Source organism: Malurus melanocephalus, unplaced genomic scaffold (genome assembly GCF_030028575.1).
Source record: "Malurus melanocephalus ecotype Western Australia unplaced genomic scaffold, MMel_1.1 scaffold_115, whole genome shotgun sequence".
Lineage (NCBI taxonomy): Eukaryota > Metazoa > Chordata > Aves > Passeriformes > Maluridae > Malurus > Malurus melanocephalus.
The window spans coordinates 1536778-1557749 of record NW_026623347.1 but is presented as its reverse complement, the minus strand read 5'-3'; the positions used below and the strand labels follow the sequence as shown (position 1 = coordinate 1557749).

General features: G+C 43.7%; 1 protein-coding gene across 1 annotated transcript in view; it reads right to left on the bottom strand.

Moving 5' to 3' along the window:
* Nucleotides 1-218: 218 nt before the first annotated feature.
* CARD11 (caspase recruitment domain family member 11) overlaps nt 219-20972 on the bottom strand; it is a 45291-nt gene continuing 24537 nt past the window's right edge. Inside the window, exons 6-24 of the mRNA XM_057369832.1 lie at nt 20549-20701; nt 20330-20455; nt 19656-19853; nt 18981-19160; nt 17897-17951; nt 16649-16758; nt 15379-15482; nt 12723-12775; nt 12089-12221; nt 11438-11639; nt 10882-11008; nt 9583-9823; nt 9089-9185; nt 7959-8054; nt 6909-7041; nt 6195-6374; nt 4914-5038; nt 3967-4082; nt 219-3406 (exon numbers count right to left, since the gene is read on the bottom strand). Of these exons, the coding sequence (XP_057225815.1) occupies nt 3202-3406; nt 3967-4082; nt 4914-5038; nt 6195-6374; nt 6909-7041; nt 7959-8054; nt 9089-9185; nt 9583-9823; nt 10882-11008; nt 11438-11639; nt 12089-12221; nt 12723-12775; nt 15379-15482; nt 16649-16758; nt 17897-17951; nt 18981-19160; nt 19656-19853; nt 20330-20455; nt 20549-20701 (2634 nt within the window). The 3' untranslated portion in view covers nt 219-3201. The remainder of the gene's footprint in view (nt 3407-3966; nt 4083-4913; nt 5039-6194; nt 6375-6908; nt 7042-7958; nt 8055-9088; nt 9186-9582; nt 9824-10881; nt 11009-11437; nt 11640-12088; nt 12222-12722; nt 12776-15378; nt 15483-16648; nt 16759-17896; nt 17952-18980; nt 19161-19655; nt 19854-20329; nt 20456-20548; nt 20702-20972) is intronic.

Genomic DNA, 20972 nt, shown 5'->3' with positions numbered 1-20972 from the left:
ACCACAATGATCTACAGCCCCAATTCCAAGCCTGAACTTCAAATCTGACAGTTCAAGACTTGGAATCCACCCTGATTCCAGCACTCTGACATTCAGGGAAAATCATGGCCTCTTTTCAAGGTCTGAATGTGTTTCAGAGGGTGCAGGGGTTGATTTCCTCCAGTTGAGAGGGACAGCTCCTGGCTCCAGAGCAGAAGCACCTCCCTGCCCATGCAAACCACAGCAGCCCCTTTCACTCTGKGGCTGCTCTGCAGATCTGCTCTTGGGGTTCACACCCAGAAATCAAGAGGGAACAGAGCTTTAAGTTCTTCTCCATTCAGTCACAGAGGGATGAGGCTTGTGCAGGCTGCAGCACCCAGCTGTGCCATGAGCTGCACTGGACACGGTCTGGTTCCTTGGATCACTTGAGCAGACAGGCACAATGCCCTACAGTGTCTGCAGAGCTGGGAATTTACAGATGCACTCGGATGTGAGAAGAAAAGTCTGTTGCATGGATCCATTCCTCTRTTGTTTCACTGAAATAATTAGATCTCTTGTTCTCTGCCTCAATCTCAACTTCCACTTTTCCCATAAGGTGGTTTAGCTGTCCTAAATTACAGATCAAAAAGCTAAATGCTAAAGGCCAGGCTAATTCTCTCGTTTCTCGCTGTAGTCTGTGAAAACCCCAGACAGCTGAGAGGGCAGATAGCCATCTCCAGCAAGTCAGACAAACAGCTCTTAGGGGCTGTATCTCTGCTCACTGCAAAAGGAGCCTCCTCCAGAGTTTGGCACATGCCTTTCCTGTGCCCAGAGTGAAGGGGGACAGAGCACATCTGCAGCTTTGTCCGTGCAAAGAGACACAAAGCTGTGGGGAGAGGAGATGGCTGCAGAAAGAAGGCCGGCATGGGGAGGTGCTCCATCCCCTCCGCCCCAGCAGCCATCTGTTGCAGCCGTTCCAGCAGATGGTGGCGATCCCTGTGGCACAGCCGGTGGCACACGGACATCCTCCGCGCTCCGGCCGGTGAGCACTCAGCTGCTGGCTCCTGGAGGCATCTGCGCTGACCTGGCTGAACTTTTTGCTGAAGCAGCTGAGAAATGTTCCTGCAGTCCCTCCCGTTGCTCATCCATGCACTCCAAAGCTTTCACAAGAGGGGCAGCACAAACCACAGGCAGCTGTTCCACAAGGTTGCATTATCAGGACATTAGGAATGAATGCAAAACGCTCCTGGAAGGCTCAGTTCTTCCAACTGATGCTTTCTTATTTCTGCTTGAGCTAYAGAGGATCTCTGAAGAATCATCCAATTTGTTCTATATATACCCCAGCTGGCTGTTATTCTCTGCCCTGGAGGGAGTTGCAAATTGTGTGTGCAGCCCGTTCTTTTTGTAAAGAGGTTGCACATGAAGTATCCCCCTACTTGCACAGTCCTAGCAGATGGCACTGGACAGGTGAAGAGCTGCTCTGAGAAGTGCTAGCTACGAACATTCCTTCAAACATTAATAACKTGAGAAACACAGCACCAGCAATTAGATGTAAAGTGACATAAATTACTTCTTRAAGATTCCATTAGTTAAAAAATGATGTGCATAAAAGGGAAGAACATAAAAGAAAAAAAGAGCATAAAAGAAAAGTGCAGTCCCACAAGCCAACACGAACTGACCCAGTCTACCTGAGAGACACCAACTGCAGAAGTTTGTTGCAAAGACAAGGGAACAGCTAAACTAGTGAAGGCAGCCAGGCCAGATGTTTTGTTTAGATTCTGATTTTTGTTTTATTACCTGCTCCTGTACATCAGCCCRCAGCACCAAGATGGGGGACATGGGATGAACACAGAAGCAAAAGTTAAATTTGTTACCAAATGCATCTTAAAAGGGATGATATGGCAAGGAATGAAGGATGTGAGGACAATGGGATGTACCACTCTTCATCTRTAGGTCAATTTTTATTGCATTTCAGATCAGCAATTGCAGGAGTCATTATTACGGGGTCAGTTTTATTGGATCMATTTGGCAATCTCAATACAGCGTCTAATGTCGAGAGGAAAGATTTCAGACGACCGAAGAGATTTAGGAGTCCAAGTCACACTCGTGAGCAGTGGAACTTAAACTCTGCACGGATTTAAGTGCCTTTGAAAGAGGGACATGGTCTCCTGAGCCCTACACACAATTCTGGGAGCATTATCCCACTTGGCCATGGCACAGCGTGGTGCTCGCTGCTCTCCTCACTGTCAGCCACAGCACACAGGTCAAGGACTGAGGGGTTCACAGCAATTACTGGCTTAAGGAATTCTCCTCCTCTTCTTCTCAGAACAATCCCTCCTGTTGAGAGCAGGCATGTTGGCAGGCAATGATGCTGTAGGGAAATATTTCAGTGAAGAAACACAGAAACCTGTTGTCTGGAGGAGGCAGCGTGGTGTTTTCCACGAGTAAAAAAAATGTTAAAAGCTGAGAGATGCACAAATGAATATGATGCAGAGGCAGGGATAAACTAAATAAAACATTGGCAGATCTGGAAAGATCTGATGTGCCACTGGGACAGTGAAGTCTGTTTTCCTGTAAGTGCCAGGACTACGAAAGGAAATCTGTAAAACTGTTATTAAAACTGGGGTTTCAAAAGGAAGGAAAGTTTTCCTTTTAGTTAATGCCAGGAAGGATAGCTATTTTCTTCTCTTTTGATTGAAATAGCTGTGGAGAAACAGAGCCACAGAGCTGCTCTGGCCATCAGCAGTTGTGCTGCTGCTGCTACCAAGCAGCCTTCAGCTTCCTTAGCTGGGTATGTTCAGATCTCACCTCAGCAGGGTGTGGGGCACATCTCAGTTCCACACCCTGTAACCAACCCCYATGCTTTATCCCTTTCACATTCCACTTATTTGGTCTCATCAGAAGTTTTCAATGAGACAAAAGAGATCCATATTTTGAACACAATAAATTACCCCAAGCTCCCTCTCAGGATCTTTGCCCTCATGTGTTAAACAGGTGCTGATCCTCATGAAACACAGCAGATCAGGAATTGTGGTGGTGGCTGTGGTCTGACCCCCAGCCTGGATCCCAGCATTGAGACACCAGCTCTCCATCMCAGCTCCAGTCCCTTCCAGACAGGCATCCTGCCAGCAGGAGGGTGAAATAGGAGTGAATCTGGGCACTGAATCAGAGAATTCCACGAGCCCCTGCTCCACCTGGCTGTGTCCTCTGCTCTTCTCAGAGCTCCATCTCACTGAWTGCTTTTTACAGCTGATCTTCATCTATCCAGACGGTTTTCCGCTGCTCTTCCCCGATCCTGTCCTTTATTGTGCGGATGAGATCCTCRATGCTGCTCCACACCTCTGCCTCCACAGAGGCATAAAGGCAAGGCAGAGCTTCCAGTTCCTTCTCCTTCAGGCGGCACGTCCGTAAAAACTCATCCTCAATCTCCGGCTTTGGCAGAAGTTTCCTGCATCAAATGAGCAGACCGAAAAGAAATGTCTTGCATTTTAAGTTAATCCTGTAGTCCCAGCTGACCCATCAAGGATTTATTTTCTACTAACTACTTACAAGCAATAAAAGCAGTGAAGGATGCATCTACTCCAGGTCTACCCTCCCCTTACCTCCGTGCTGCCCCCRAGGAGAAATATTTGCTATGGGGAAACAATTTCAGAGGATTGAATRGAGGGAGAGTGCAAGTGTTTATGAGCTCTCCTCTTCCAGCTTGCATTACCTTAAGAAATGCTGTGGGAGTGCTGAGCACGGAGAAAAGCACATATTCTTTGGTCTCACCCTCCCACAATGCTCATTGCCACCAGTGACAGTGAAAAAGTGCCAGATTTGGGAAATTCCTGCTTTCTCCGGTTGTAAGATTTCAGGGAGGAGTTAYGGGAGGAAATAGAGCACATAGAAGTACCAGATGGAGAGGGATGAGGTTCTTTATTTCTCTCAGTGAGAACATTATTGGGCTCAAGAATTATTCACTGAGTAAGACAGAATATCAAAAATGTAAAAGGTTTGATATGTTACCTGAACCTCTTGATGTTTTTCTCTGAGACTCTTATAAAGAGAACAATAGGATATATCTTGGCTTTGATTAAATCCTTTGTGCAGCTTATTCCAGCTTCCAGGAGACAATGCTTGTTCTAAAAACAAAGTCATAACAGTGTCACAAAGGAAAATTCACTGCTGTGGAGTCTSAAGATAAAGGTATCCATCCCTTATGGGGTCATTTGCAAAGCTCTCTATTTGCCAYTGTATGGATTTAAAACCTTTTAATMMAATATACATTTAAAGTCCAGCTCCTCTTACTGGTTTAAAAGTAGTCACTCAAATAACAGCTGAGCTTAACAGCTTTCTAAAAAGGTTTAAAATGGAAATGGATTGCTCTAAAGATGAAAAGYATGGTAAAACACCAGTTTTACATATAGACACAAACACACAGACTTGCTTTTTGTTCAGAMAGAACATCTACTGCAACTACTTGTGAGAGAAAAAAACATCACTTTAATTCTCCTTTTTTTCCATGCTGTGCATTAAATCTACTCTACTTGACATCAGATCTCTGTCTTGGGCATTGTTATCTTTGTTCTGTACGCCCCTGTGTCTGGGTTTCAGGCTTCCCTTTCCTTTGTCTAGGTCCTTGTATCTCTTACTCTCTGGTGTATTCATATATACTTATGATATGAAAAGGAAATGAATAAAGGATGGAGCACAGAAAACGAAAGGATATTTAGCTGCATCTATGTGGGTCATCACAGGGAATGAGGGAGAAAGTAAAAAGATATGGCTGAGGATGGGAAAGAAGAGGAAGAGCAAGAGCATAAATAAAAACCTTTTGGGGGAATAAATACAAATGCAAGATTGAAGGAGGGCGAGAGRGAACGTGCAACTAGAAATTGCTCAGTGTCTTATCTGAGACATTGCAGAGAGGGTCACAGAGAGCCCAGAGAGGGGACATGGAGGGCTCTGAGCACCTTGGCAGCCACAGCCTCGATGTTGGCAGGTACAATACATTCGTATGTGTTCGAATTCTTTTCCCTGCTGAAGATGACAGTCTCCGTCCTTTGCTTCCTTAAGAACTCTTCCTTTGTTACRATATCTAGAAAGAGATGTGGATGGGGACACAATCAATTTTACAACAGCAGAACACGTAGAAAACCATCCAGCAGAACTTCACATGGGATGTAAGGATGGTTCAGGGAAGRAAGATGAGCAATGAATTGTCTTAACAGCTGCCTCATTTCTTCCATTGAATTCAATTAAAGCCTAATCTGATCACAGCTGAGCATCTCAGCTATATCCTGCACCAATGAGTCCTTGGGCAATTACCACAACACTATGAAGGCATTAAATTAAAACAGTAAATACAATTCCAGTACTAATGTTATATAGTAACAGTTCAGGGATGGAGGATGCTGAGAAGTGCTAAAAAAAGAAGGTCKCTTCAGCACAGGATCCTAAAACAAGGATTTAGTGTTCCAACATTTGTGTTTAAAGTTTCAAAAAAAAATTTGGCTTAGGTTGCAATGTGTGGTACCAGCCCCCTTGTGAATTGCAGCTCTACATCAAAGCTTTTGTTTTATGTTGCAAGACAGGAGATATTTATTATWATACTTAACTTCTCAGTTTCTCTGTCTGGAGGACTGTAAGGCTGCATACTATGCTGTGGGTATTCAATATTAGTGTAAAAATGAAACGTCAGCTCTGTTTAATGCTGGGTTGTATACAATCCTGCCCTGCAGCCATCACGGCACTGCGTACTGCTTTAATAGTAAATACTTAGCATGGAAGAAAATCAGTCTTTCCAGTAGATCAAATGCACAATCTTCACAGCTTGGATGAGACAGAAACCTAAAGTCGCTCTAGGGAAGATATTCCTCATAATAGCAAATACTAGAAACAAATTAATCAAAATTTCACATTGCCTAGATATGCAGTATGCAAACAGTATGCAAACAGAAAGAGCACTCACAGCATTTCAGTCTCTGAGGGGCAGCCTAGCAACCACACAGCATACACATGGATAATATTTATAGACACAGAATCTCATAACCATGTGTACTGGCTGTCTCAAAAACATTCAAATATCCCAGATAGCCTCAAAAAGCAGGATTTACAGCTACACATCACTCTGATGTGACTTGAAGTACCTCGAGCAACTCTCACATGTGCATTCCCCTACGTGTGCACGCATATATATGCCTGTATTTCCCACACAGAGGGCTGACAGTCATGGCACTCATTTATCCCATTACCTGGCTTGCAGATGTTGAATTCCAGGGCYCCTCCAGAGTTGAGAAGCTTCTGCACCAGGGGCTTGGCAAGCATGGTGGGGGTGAAGAGGACGGGACGCCTGCGCTCGCAGTGGATGGGTCTCACCAAGCTATAGGGGATCAGACTGAGCTTCTTATTGATTTCACTGTCGGAATCCAAATCTGGGCAAAGAACAAGAAATTTATCCTCTGGGCTCCTCTCCATCAGTATTTGGGGRAAAAGGAGACACACATGAACCAGAAAGGGCATGCTTAGCCATACTGGTCTTCCTCCTTTTGACACGGTTGTCCTTATTACACACACAGCAGTATGATGTCCAACCTAATATTAAATAATTCAAATGCTTTTTGCTTTCAAGAGATTATTTCATAATTTCTTCAACACAATGTTTGCTTGGAGACTTTCTGCCTGTTAGCTTGGCTTACTCTGAGTTAAATGTTTTAGAGCAAAAGGCAAGAAAGTAGCTTGGAAGAACTGCCATGCAAACAGGATGTCCCAGTGAAGCTGCCTGTGAAGGCTTAGTGCCCCAATCATTTTTGGCAAAATCAGTTTTGRTCACAAATGYTGTTGMAYTTTTGCARYGTGGACCACAAATGCAAGATCTCTSATACATTTCACAGCCAGGCTGTGGTGTAAATGTTCATGTAGGCCTTTGTGCTAGTGCCATGTGTGTAAAAGCTGTTTTAGATCTGTACCTTCCAGTTTATCAGGCAAGTGCTTCATCCCTTCAGATGAGCTCCGCGCCAGGCCCGAGGGCCAGCCCGTGACGATGCGGACTCGCTCGTTGCTGTTCATCCGTTTGTATTTGTTCTCAGACCTACTGACAAACTGAAAAAAAAAAAATAGATTTGATCCTCATTTCTTGCATTATTTACCCTCCCATGTCTTCATCAGCTGACATTCTTTACCTACGAGATCTGAATTAGCTGTGTCTATCAAAGACAGGAGTCCATGGATCTGTTGACTGAATTCTAAGACTCTTTAAATATCATAGATCWGTTTCAGAGCCTGTGTTAATCCCCTTTGGGATTTCTTGTTTTGTTCTCTGCTCTTAAGAGGCRTGTTTTCCCTTCACAGAGCTCCTGCTATCTCCAGTACAAGCACTGCTGTGCACATCACACCCAGAGTATGTGCACAAACCTATCACAGGTTATACCCAAACTGCCTCTTCTTTGCTCTGCCAGAGAGACTTAAAAACTCCCAAAAGGCATCTTTTTACAGTCATTTTACACAAGAAATAGGCTTCATGCTTTCCCTCCTCATCCACCCGACTATTCCTCTATCCAAATATTAACTCCTCCTCCTGYGTATTTGCTAATTCACAACCACCTTCCTCCCCCAGGCTTTATCTGTCACMCACACAGTCTCTGTCAYGCTCAGAGTCACTGCCCACAATTAAAGGACTTTTTTCTAATGGAGCCCTATCTCAGAGATTTGGAGATTTGATGCAGCCCATTGGATTTGTCCCTCTGGTACAAGAAAAGCACATTTCAGCCTCTGAGGGGAGATGGGATTCCTCAAGGCACATCCAYAATGGAAACCATGCTTTTAAAAACAAACACCCCACATCACAATGGAAAACACAACCCATTCCTCTCCTTCATGCATTAAATCTCTTTCTGAGAGATTTAATGCACAATCTCTAGACCAGAGCTGGGATTTTGGGGGAATTAGGATAGTCTGAGAACATCTACTGTTCAGATCCACTATTGCAGACTTTGCAWTGAGGATTTGAACTTTATTACCTGTAAAATCTGGCCCAAAAGAAAGCTTGCTCGGGATAGGCGAGGGCTGGTTTTTGGGTCGTTCTGCAGGGCAGGCTCCTCTGGCTGCAAYGTATTCTAGTGAAAAATAACACAGGAGTTTCTCTCCCCCACCCTCCTTTTGTTTTTCTTCTTTYAATCATAACATTTGAGAAACAAAAGAAGCCAAAGCAGATATTTTGTATTTTCAATAAAAAGGAWAGTGATTGAGAGTTAAAACAAAGACAGTGTTCTGAGCAAACAGTGRACAGAGCATGGCCTATGCTGAAAAMCACTGCTTTTAAACTGCTCTTCACATTCCTTTTTTTCAAAGATTGCTCTCCACACCTAAGAAAGAGGTAATTTCYGCACCAAGAAAGATCATGCACAGCTTTTGCTTCACAAGCACCTCTGCCATTGATCTGTGTCCCTTTGATCAGTGGGGATGCGAGCACAGAAGGAATGTGTGACACTTAACCTTGACTGAAATCAAGCACAAGCACTGCCTGCCTGTCTCTGCAAAAGTTAGAAGCATGAATGTCTCTCAGACTCTAAAAATAACTTATGGTAATTGATACACTGGGAAGGTAGTTTTAATTATGTAAAGATGGAATTTTGGGGTCTAAAGAAAGCAAAATCAAATTACTGTTGATGATGGAAACGGAGAAATTAGAAGGGCTGTTGTGTGTGAAGACCTGATAATCCCAATTCTCTCCACTGCATCTAGGCTGGAAGRTTAGATTTTTCTAATGTGGGACAATGGGCTCTGTGGGTTAGAGGCTTGTTGACAATAGGAGAGAAATCATTCTGATTATTAACTCTAAGGACACAGCTTTTTCCCCATGTGTACATGAAGATGCAGAGAAGCATGAGAAGGGTAACCTAAAACACTGAACAGAGTTTTGACTTTCAAAGTGTACTCCCTCATAGCTGGAAGGGTTAATAGTGAGCCAGAGCTGTGTTCATTCCAAGGTAAAATATTATTTAAAGCAAACAGAAGGTACCCATTGCCTCACACAATCAAAACCTACAGAGAGTGTAAACAGGAATTTCTGTAAAATGATGATGAAAAATGAAAAACCAGTAGCAGGGGAGTTTGAGGTGTTAAAAAGACTTTGTTTGGAGATACTTACCCGCAGTGCTCGCAGTGTATTGTAGGAGTTTTCTGTCTCATCTTTGCTTCCTCTGTGCATCAACCGCTGCAGCTTCACCAAAAGGAGTTGCTGGGCTCTGAAAGAAAGGATGGAATCACATAGATCAAGATATTTTTGAAACCACTCACAAGAAAGCTGGATTGTGATGGGTCTGTGCCTACAGAAAAGATTAAATAGAAATAGCAGTGAGGACTGACTGAACCGTGCARTAAAAGCAGGAACAAAATAATAAGAACTGCAGTGCAGTTAAGGATTAAAGAATATTCATGGCATGTTTGCAAATGATACTTTTTGAGGAACCCACTTTATTTTTTTAGGGAACATCTGGAATCTCCTTTTTAAAGTTTTATAGCTTGTATTATGGTTTAACATTACCAGACCTTATCTCAAAATTTATGACACATTAGAGCAATAATTAGGTTCCCTGTTCATAGAGCCCTGCTGTCCCTCGTGGTCACTGAGCACCCCCTCACCTGCTGTAGCTGGGGATGGTGCCCATCTCCAGGTCCCTGTCCGTGAAGGGATCCACCCTGGCACACAGCCACTCACACCTGCCCTGGTACATGGTGTCGAGGATGTGGACGATCTCATCACATCTCACGGACAGGGAGCAGCAGTCCAGCTGGCTGGAGATGTTGAGGTTCAGGCGGATGTGGAACGAGTCCCCCGAGGTGATGAGCCCTTCRTCCAGCTCTGACAGCAGCTTCCTGTAGCCTGCAGCAGGGAGGGAAGGTGTGAGGCAGGATCTCACCCTCTGGTGTTGCTGCATTCTGGGGCATCCTCCGGGAGAAGGCACAGCACAAACTCCTCCAAGAGGCTCCTCCGAGAGAGGTTTGTCCTTTCCAAGCAAAACCATGGGTCTGCACCTCAGAGGCACCCATGGRACACTGCCCCAGGGCCAGCCCTGCTGCTGTCAATTCTCTGAAAATATTCTCATTATCTTGCTGCTTTTAGGGAACTCCATCCTCAGTACTCCACACATGAGCTGTGGAACAGAACTTCTCACCAAAGACACAGCTACAGCTTTGCCCTCTAAGTACAGTGTGAATTCTGCCACCAATTTTAATGACAAGCTATTCCCCTTATTATTAGCTCTAATTGGCACTCCCAGAATCTATAACATGCTTTATCTGTAGTTAAGTGATGCTTAAAAAATTGCAATAGTCTTTCCTACCATTGAAAACATCAAAGAAAATCAAAGGCATYGCTTCCTGTGTGATCTATGCAGCTGAAATTCTCTAACCAGCATAAAAACACGAACGCCCATTTATACACACCAGTAAAGAATGGATTTTGGAATGTAATTTTTGATCCATAACCTGAAATTATCATTATAGGCCCTGAACAGTAAAAATCAAATTCTGTTCGCCACACATGAACTCCAGCTGTTAAAGATAAGATAAAGCCACAAAGGTAATAAACAGGGCAACTCCATCAGGTAAATGCTAAATCGACCAGCTGGATAAAGATCATTCAGCTCACCACATTGTATTGTGGAAAACTGTACATAAAAATAAGCTTGAACGTGTTTTATGAGTCATGTTGCTATTGGGCACCATGTAAATTTTTCAGAAATCTGTTGACAAGCACATGGGCCTTTTATTTTCTCAGTCACGAGTTCCACAGAGGAGCTGTAATTAACACCAGTGTTCATTTATCCATGCTCCACGTTTATCCCAATACAAAGGATGTGCTGGTCCTGTCACTCTCTTCTGACAAGTTRCTCTAACAGACCTGGGACTGTTTGAGATGAGAAATGCTTCTGGCCTTACCTTCATGATTTGATTTATACTGGATTGTTACTGGACCACTGCACCTCTGAATTGTCCAGTGAACTTCTTCCTTTGTGCAAGTATCCAAGGGAATGCTTTGATTTTCCCCTTTAATGCAGCCCTCCAACTAAAATGAAAGAAATATTACTGTCCAGTGCGGGTTCAATCTCTGAGTCAATTATACCATTTTTTTTAAAGTGCCATAATCTTTATCTTATTAAACAAWGCAGACACTTTGCTATCAGAATGTAGATTATGTCCTAATTATATAATTAATTTTCCCTCAARTTAGGAATGCCAGCAGTCAACACAACTGCAGCACTTTGATAATCCCAGGATTCTCTGGGAGTAAGGAGTGAAGGAATACAGATTGGGGGTGTGTTTTTTTCTCTTGGAGGCATTTTAGCAGGAAGACTGTCTGGGAACATTGGCAATGGAGGGAAAACTAAATAAAGAGAAGCTTGTCAGAAGCACTGTTGAACTTGTGCTCCTGTGATTCCCAGCACAGGTGGGTGGGCAGACACCCAGCGCTGCTCAGTGACCATTTCATGCTCACCAGGAGGATCTGGTGTCCCTCCCGAAGGCCAGCTTTCTCTGCAGGGGAGCCAGTCTTGACTGAGCTGATGAAGCTGCCTCTGTCATTGCCCCCGAGCAGGGTGATCTCTGAGTTGAGGCTGTCCCCGTTGAGTGTCACCCGCTGGATGGTGTGACACGAGCTCCTGATGCGGCCCACRGACGTGACGGAGGGACGGAAGGGTCTGTGCTCAGAGAGGAAGGGAACTGGGTTAGAAATAAAGTTAGAAATAAAATTCCTGCACTATCAGCATTAACATCTAAGGGCTCTAACAGAAATCCTCCCAGTTACTGCACAAGTTCTGGAGAAAAGCGTCTGGATAGCTCCCAGTGCTCTGGTGAATGAAAACTCAGTGTATAACAGTTCTCCACTCAGCAAGCTCTGGCAGCAAGATAGCAAAACCACCAGGAGAATTTAAACCTTTAGAAACATTTTGTCTGCCTGGAAGTTTTTGAAATTTTAGAATGACCTTCAAGGCTTTATAGGACATGAAAGGGCTCCAAGATAATGTTATAGTGCTGCCACCATAATCACTCCTGCCGTTAWAACTTCAGCAACTAATAAATAGAGAGTTTCTGCCACAGCTGCCTTTTCTCTCACTCTCTAAGGCAGGTAAACTGGTGTCTCAAATACCTTTCCAGAGAGAACTTTCTGAATATGGAGTGGACATGCTCAAGCTCATAGGCGTCCAGGCCTTCTGACTGATGAGAAGAAGAGGAAGAGTGCACTGAAGGAGCTCCATGTGACTGCCTGTCGTGACTGTCATCTGCAAAGAGTAACAAGAATGATAATGAGTCCTACAGAAAGTGACAAARATGGAAAAGGGGAAAATGAATTTTAATTGATCCCAGCCAGAGCTRAAGTAGGAAATTCTTGATGCAGAGATATGATTAATATCCACAGGACATGGCACAAGGAATGCAACTCTCACAGAACAGAAGGTGCAAAGGGACCTCTGGAGTCTGTCTAGTCAAAGCTCAGTGCAGGGTCAGACCAAGGACATTGCTCAGGACTYTATCCAGATGGGTTTTGATATCTCCAAGGATGAAGAGTTKGACYAAAACTCTMTGRACAACYYTGTTCCAGTGTTTGACCACCCCCACRGTGAAAAAACCCACTTAGTTCTTCAGGAATGACTTTTCCATTCTCACCTAGCTGACCCTTTGTTTTGTCATTTACCCAAACTGTGTGTCCCATTTACTCAGAGCAGGGCTGGTTGATTACATATTAGCTCATAATTCATCATTCATGTTGTCCTCTCACTTACCATCCAGCTCCAAAGCATCACATCCAAAGCTGTCATTGTCCTCTTCAACCAGGCTGGAATTAAAAACAAAGCATGAGATAATGGAAATGAGAGAGACAGGAGGAGAAAGAGAAAGCTGAACATTTTCCAGCTTTCAGCAGATTTCATTCATTTCTGAAGGAGGAACTTCTGTGAAAAAGGAAGATGCTGGATGTGTTGCATCAGGCAATGGCACAGCTGCAAAAAAATAAGGAAGGAACATCCATGAGGATGTCAAGTGAGATACAGAAAAGGGCAGGAAGACAACACATGTCAGCCAACACGGGAAGCAGCAAGAAGGTTCAGGAGGAAGAATTGCCACCAGCAGTGAGGGAATGAAGATTTTGCTGGAGACAAAAGGACTCACAACACACTCAGCTCAGCACGGAGATCAAGGCTGCACAATTCCTGCTGGGCACACACTGCWCCATGGGGGCTTTCCACGAGACAGCAAAAAGCCACAGCTTCACTGGAGGACAGAGCAAATGCAAGGGAAGTTACTGAGGTGCAGCCACAAAGGAGCAATTTCTCTGCTTGATTTAAAGCACTTGAAGCATTTTATAGCAGTTTAAGGGTACCTCGCATGGCTACTCAGGTACAGAATGGCAAAGTGCTCCAGGATTTCRCACAGGAACTGCCACAGCTCTGCTCCCAGCCCAGCTCCCAGTGACACTGCTCTTCCTGGTAAAGGTGACCAGGCTGGTTGGCCTTAAAACCACACAAAATTCACTAAAATTTTGCAGGAGTATCAGGGCTGTCCWGCCAAGTGAGCGATCTGTCAGCTTCACTAGAAGGACTTCATTAAAGCATGTCCTTTGGTTGCAAAGCTGTTTAAATAACAGCTTGTTGTTTTTCCCATTCAGAATGATTTGTAGGTCTCCTGTGGAGCTGATATTCCTCATATTTGGCTCCAGCTGAAGGGTGAATTTTTGCAGCCAGGCTGCAGAGAATCAGCTATTTTTACAACATGCATAAGCAGGGAAATAATGTACCTTTTCCTACATTAAATGATGATCTCACCTTTTTTTCACACAAATTAAGATGAGATGAACTGTGAAACCTGCAACTTGGCTTGCAAACAGCAATTATTCTGGATTATGTTCACAAATAAGTTACAAAAATTTATCATGCTAATTATAAAGTTATAAACTACCATGAACTTTTGAGCAGGCTCTTGAGATWCTTGACTTTAGTGATTATCAGCTCAACAAAGTAAGCCCACATTCAGACCTTGTTCCAGGATACCTTTTCTTTCCACATGAAGAATGTCTAACATCAGGGAAAAATTCAGATTTCAGAACAACTCAGTCTTCCAATGCCTTAACATATGGAACAGGATACAGTCAGAGTTACAGTGAAATAAATCCATAAGATGAATAATCTCCATGTAATCTCTACTGCATTCCATAATATACTGCAAATATTGAAAAGTTCAAGCAAGCCAAAGGCTTCTCAAGCACCTGAAGCACAAACCATTCAAACAGTAATAAAAAAAACCTTTTCCCCATCTTGAATTAATATAACACACCTTAAAAAGGGACTTGGAGGACAAYGYAGGAGAAGCTAAGGGAGACTAAAAKAAACAYTGCTTAAATCCTCAGCAGCCTAGAAAATTATGTGAGAGAACCAACTGAGTTTGCCCTCAGTGGAAAGCTGTCTTGCAAAGCTGTCCAGAGAGAGAGGCAGAAGTGGCAGTCTGCCCAAGATCAGATTGYTTTGAAAAACATAAAAATCTGAATAAATTTCTAATAAAGATTGTACATTGAAARTAGAGCTGATAAAGAGCTAAACCCTCCACATGTATTGCTTTCTTTCTAAATTGGCCTGCTTTGTTCTTTTCTCCTTGTGCTCAGGRCCTTTAGGGAATGTATTTGTGCCTCCTGATATTTCGGATGCAGACACTGATGCTATCGACATCACACCCAGCATGTCTGAGCATCACATTGCAAAAAAACCCTTCAGAAAAAGGGTCAGTGCCTTTTAGGGAACTGTGGGGCAGGAGAGGAATCTCTCCTTCCTGCCACCAACTTCCACTCACCAGCTGATGTGATTTCAGTGCCAGAGGAAGTCCATGGTACCCTGACCCAACACACATGGGAGCAGAGCAGAAGGTGAAGCTGAGGGCAAAGCCTCTCTCTTCCCTCCCTGTTCCGAGATACAGACCCTGAGCCTGACAAAAACCACCTCCCTCCTCCACTTCTCCTTCCCATTCCTCACAAAGGTTTGAGCAGCTCTGCTCTGCTTTGAGAGCTTACAGAGCAGAAGGGGGAGCTTTGAGAGGAGGGGAAAGAAAAGGGACACGAGAGCAGCGTGGAGCTCAGGAATAAAAACTGAAGGGAGAGCACTTTCTTCAACAGCATCAGTGCCGAGTCATTCCAGTCCTGTTCCTGTTTCTGTCCATTGAAATCAGTGCTGCAGTGGGATCACYGTGTCATTCATCCTGGCTGAACTGTCACACACCCCTGAGAGGTTTGGCCAAAATGTGAGATGAAGAGCTACAGCCTGGAGATGTTTAAGTCAATCCTGCTGCCTTGCAGAGGCTCTTCAGGCAGAGGCAGGCACAAGGATTTGCAGAGCCCTTTTCCCCTTGTCCTTGTGCTGGTAGGGTTAGTGCAGGCTGCCCCAGAGTGTGACCCACCTGCAGTGAGGGGTGTCCTCCTTGCAGCGCCGCACGATGGAATCGTTCCCGGGAGGCTCAGGAGTGGTTGACATGATGCTGTCGTTGCGATTCCGCAGKGTTTGCTTCGAACAAGAAACCAAAAAGGTGTCAGAAAGGTTATCTGGCTGAAATGGGCTCTCACTGCTAAGTCACAGCAGCATGAGGAGTGGTACTCTGCACTGCTGGTACCCTGCACTGCAAAGCACACACAGAAAAAGAAGAGAGGTTGAYTCTGGCTGTGCAGAATCCAAGAACGCTCATATATTGCAGTGTTTTAGCACAATGCACAGCTTGTGTGCTGGCACTGCACCTTCTCCTGTGACCACATAACTGCCTGATTTACAAAGCCACTGTAATTTTACCCTTGATGTGTGGTGTATGYGCTGCACAGCTGACATAGGAGGAGGAGGATGGAAAGCACTATGTGTACTGTATATACATATATATAGTTGGAATGAGGAAGAAAAATACAGATCTTCATATATTAAATAACTAATCTTCCAGTACACTGCAAACTAAACCCTGAATTGCACTAGAGAGAAGAYAGTGTAACTCATCTAAACATCCAACAGATATTCCAAAAAATATCCCTAACCCAGCTAAGCTTATTACAAGTGGCAGCAAGTTCTCTCCTGGCTATTCTTGAGTATAATTTTAATTTCCTGGGGGCAGCATTTTTCACAGTGTTCCAGAAAGATGTTTTGTTCTTTGTTATTAACACTCTGCAAGAGCACTCTCTCTATCTGCCTGTCCCGCTGTGTCAGTGCTCACATATGTATAATGGAATATCTACCTTGGAAGATTATGGGGATACAGCAAGCAGGGAAGAAATGGTTTGACTACGGTATGCAGAAATTTCCAGCTGTGATCTGCACCCCTTTCCTCACTCGCTGTTACTTGTAGACAGAAAAAGCATTATAGAACTCAAAAAATCCTTAAAATTTTCTTAGATAAGTTACAAAGAAGCTTTTAAAGCAAATCTCTTGTTCTAACAGCAAATGTTAAATGGCATAAGGAGACAGCAAGAGGTCATAAATACCTTWGAAATATCTTTAAATAAACATAAACCAATTCTGTGATTTTGGGAAAGGCTAATAACACAGTTCTAACAAAATGCTGGTAAAAGGATTAAGGGAGCTTCTGACAAGGGCCTTGAATGTGATCACAGCTGGGATGCTGGGGAAGTGCTAATGCTGAGTTGTGAAAGCTCTGAACCACATGAGGAGAGAGAGGAAACGGGCATCCTTACAATTTTGGTGACCTCCGAGCTGCTGATGGAGTTAGTGATGGACAATGAGGAGCTCGTGTCCGTGCGGCCGGTGCTGCCCTCAGCCCCATCTTCATCCTGAGCTCGGACTGCTGCACTCACAGGAACACAGAGAGAAACCAGAGAAAAGCATGTCAGACACTTCCAGTGCACAGCCTTTCACAGATGTGCCACCACACTTCTGCTCCTTTTCCATTCTGGCTGATCTTGTACTGGACCCGTTCCTGCCCTGCAGCTCTGGCTCCCCTTCCTTCCCCGGCAGTTCCCAACAAAGCACAGAAATTCCCACCCCTCTGCACAGATTCCTGCCCACTTTGTCTCTCAACTCTGTCCTGGACATTTTTAATAGATCTATGAATTCTATTTGACAAATTAAAGAAGGATTATTTCATKAATTTATGTTTTAATTTTACCACTTGAATCTGGCTCGTTACCTTTTTTACAACAAAAATTTTACAACAGGGACCAAGAAGCCTGAGATCCCTCTGTGGCCCCAGGTAACACAGTGTGAATTGGACTCCTTCCCTTCCTCAGCASCTCTGATTTGGGCTAACATTAMATTCCCTGATAGCAAAGCTGCTGTTTCCCATGATATTTTGTACAACAGGGCACACTCACACAAAAACTGAAGGAAATGCTGCCTGTGATGGTGTTTTGTTCAGGGATAGAGTTACACAAATAAAGAGGAATTAGGAATAGCTCAAACATGAGTTTACAGCAAAAAATTTGGTAAGTTGGCAGCTGGCTGGGGCATGGGTCAATCTCCCTCTCCCTCTCTGCAATGCTTTAGATTTAAAATTAATTCCCTTTTGCTGAAGGACAAAAGAACTCATTAGACAATCACTAGATTAGGGCCTTTTCAGCTTGAATGATTTTTTCCAACAGCAAAAAGAGAATGGTATAATGATTTTTAGTACAGATGTTGCACAAATGACTTTTCAATTTTTGGAAATGAAAAGGAAAACTGAATAAACAGAAAATTTAGGTAACGTATGGGATGCACATCATGTATCTATGGAGGTATCTTTGGATGGAGAGGACAGTGAAGTAGAACTCTTGACTACTTTAAATTATTACATTGGTAACYGTGAGAGAAACTGGGGTTTTTTACTGGCTTGGACTTAGTTAAGGTTTTCCCTGGTTGGCATATTTGTTAAAACAACTTAAAGAGATTAAGTGAAAGAGACAAAGGAATAGAAAAGGAGTAAGGACATGGGTGCTCTTTCTGACCTTGAAACTCTGATGTTTTGTTCATGCTGACAGGGGATTTAGCTCTTGGACTTATCTAAAAGAAAGAGGACAAAAATGAGCACAAATGCAGAAAATTTGCCACACATTGTAAACCAGCTATTTTAACCTCCTTTCTTTGCTGTCACATTGTAATATATTTGCCCTCATTTAAACAACAGRACCCAAAATTTAGAAGATATTTTGGTATCTAAATACCACAGCAGTGATTGAGGGTTAGCAACCTGCCTACTTTTGAATGTCTGGCCCAAATGCATCACAATTTGCAGATTCTGCTGAGGAAACAAAGAGACAAAAGGTGAAGTGGGTGCCTTGGGACTGGTTTCAGGCAGCTGTTAATACAACAGGCATCCTTTTGGAGTGTGCAATGTGAAAAATGCAGCTCTATCGCCATAGGTAATAATGACAGTCAGAGCTCAGAAAGGTTATGAAGGGCAGGGAGAATTCAAATGCACATGAAAGGAAAGAGAACCTCAAAAGCCCGAATGTTAGATTTTTGTGGAGTTTAACAATTCATGAATACAGCATCAGATAATAACAGTGTGAATGCAGCTAGTCAGGGAAATCATGAACCTAACTCATGCTACCCCTTCCTGTTAGGAGTGAGGAAATTGCCATAATTTAATTCTAAATTAGATAGTTAATTTTGCTCTAGATTGTGTCCATTTCTTTCTATTTTTCCTTCCAGCTGCTGAGAGCTTTTCCACTGATGCTTCGTTTTTCACCTTCAGTGTGTGTTGGACCTCAGGCATTATGTCATTTTTTTTTTCCACTAATGTTAAGGAGGCCAAGAATCAATTTATTGACAACGCTCCAAGAATGTGAATGAACAGCAGAAGCAAGAAAACAGAAAATGGAGAGAAGGGACAGAAAACAGTCTATGAAGCTTGATTAGATCTGCTCCCCGAGATGCAAATCACCACAGGGCAAAAACTGACAGCTCACTATCACACACAAATCTATTGTTATCTTTACAGCACTTTCAGAGGCACTGCCACAACATGTGTTATGTCTGATAGTTCTAACAGTCCCTGCTCTGTGTCATCCCAGCCTCAYATTCACAAACCTGGATCCCCTTGAGGTTCACTCTTCTCTTGAGACGAACTTGATCRGGCAAGAAGAATTTGTTGTCTTCTGGAGAGTCTTCAGAAGTGGAGGAGTCATCGGCTTCCTGACCATTGGCTTTTGGGCCAGAAGACCCAAAGGCCTGGGAGATAACAGTAATGGGAAGATTCCGTGGCAAACTCTAAAGATCACAAGGGAACACTTCTGAGACCAATTTGGTACAACTCATAACCTTCCTTAAAGTAATCTGATTGAAACTGTTGTGGCTCCTGTGCTTCAGAAACTCATGTAGAATGTGGCTCCAGACCCAATCAGTAATTTGGACTGAGATTAATGGCGATTTCTGTTCACTGATTAAATTCTGTTTCACTCACATTCCTAAAAAATMTTTGTAGTTTCCACCCCCATGTAGAAAATAAGTGATTTTCTGCATTTCTTTCCCTTCCATTTAAAATCAGGCTGTGCAATGGCAACCTTTGGGAAGCCAYGTGCACGACAGACAACTTGAACCACACTACAGCAAAGAATTCACCGCACTGACATTCAATAGGAGGAGATTATTTTCCTCAGTTAATTCACAGAAAGAATTTAAAAAGTCCCCTCTCCTTTCCCCATTAAAACATTTGCAAAACCCAAGTCTTAAAAAAGAGCTCAGGTCTGTCTTGCTCAGCCCTACCTGGTCGAGGAAGTTGTTGTCCTTGGAGAGGCGCCGCAGTTTGCACTCCAGGTTGACGATGCACGCTTCCTTCCGCACCACCTCGATCTGCAGCTCGTCATTTCTCTCCTCCAGCTCCCTGATCTGCTTCCTGTATTTGTCCTTCTCGATCAGGCAGTGGGAATACTGGGTCTGAGCCTCGTCACGCGAGCGGAATGCCTGCAATGGGGAAAAAAAACCTCTGTGGCACCTTTGGCAGCAGCCCCTCCTGCTGCTGGCTCTGTTTGTGAGGTGCTGGCAGGACGGGTACCTAGTCACCCATTAACACAACAATCAGGATCAGGATGTGCCACAGTAGCACCATTAAAAATGATGATGATGATGGTGGTTTATTTCCAGCTCCCTCTGGGTTGGTGGGAAGATGTCCCCGAGTGCAAATGGGGTGATGTGACACTGACATAAAGCCTTGCAGGAGCTGTTGTTAAGATCCTGGGCCTGCCTGCCAGATGCTGCACTGTGGAAACAGCCCAATATTATCCCGTGTTTAATTGCTGYAATGCAAATCCCAACAAGTGATTCTTTTAACTGCTTGTTTTATAATGGTACTTTGGGCCCAATTACGCCCAATTCCCCAAAGTGAACAGAGGAGATAGAGGCTTTGCTGTTGATTTTCCCCCACTGTAACCGTGAAATACCTGGTCCCGCTCCTTTTCCACCTCTTCCAGCTGTATCATCACAGTGTTCATGCGGTGCTTGTACATCTCACAGTCTTTTCCTAGTGTTGAGCACTTTAACTCCAAATCTTCTTTCTCCTCAAGATACTGGAAAGGACACAATGTTAACCACCGCTGCTCTCAGAGGCAYTTTAGGCTCTAGCCTGAGATATTTCATCTCTCTACCCTTCCATCACTCACCTTGTCTCTCAAATCCTCCACGTGYCGAATTTCCTCTTGGAGATTAAAGATCTTGTTGACCAGCTCGTGGCGATCCTCCAAAGCCTCCTTACGGTCGTGCTCCAGAATATCCAAAATGGCTTTGTCTGAATCTGGCAAACCCCTCTTGTCAGCCTGAGGAAAGAACATTTTTAAGAGCCAGGCCAGGGAAACAGAAAATAGTATTGCAGGRAGAAAGGTATCAGAGACAGTAACAAGCAAGAGGAATAGCAAATGAACAAGGAAGTGCAATGGGAAAGCAGGAGAAGAGATGGACATTTGTTCATATTTTAAAGCAGTGTCAAGAAAAGATGAATAAAGTCTGTCTTGCTGTCAGAATAGTCTGATGAAGGAACTGTTTTACTGGTCTATTGTACTGGCTGTAATTTGATCCGGTTTGGATGCA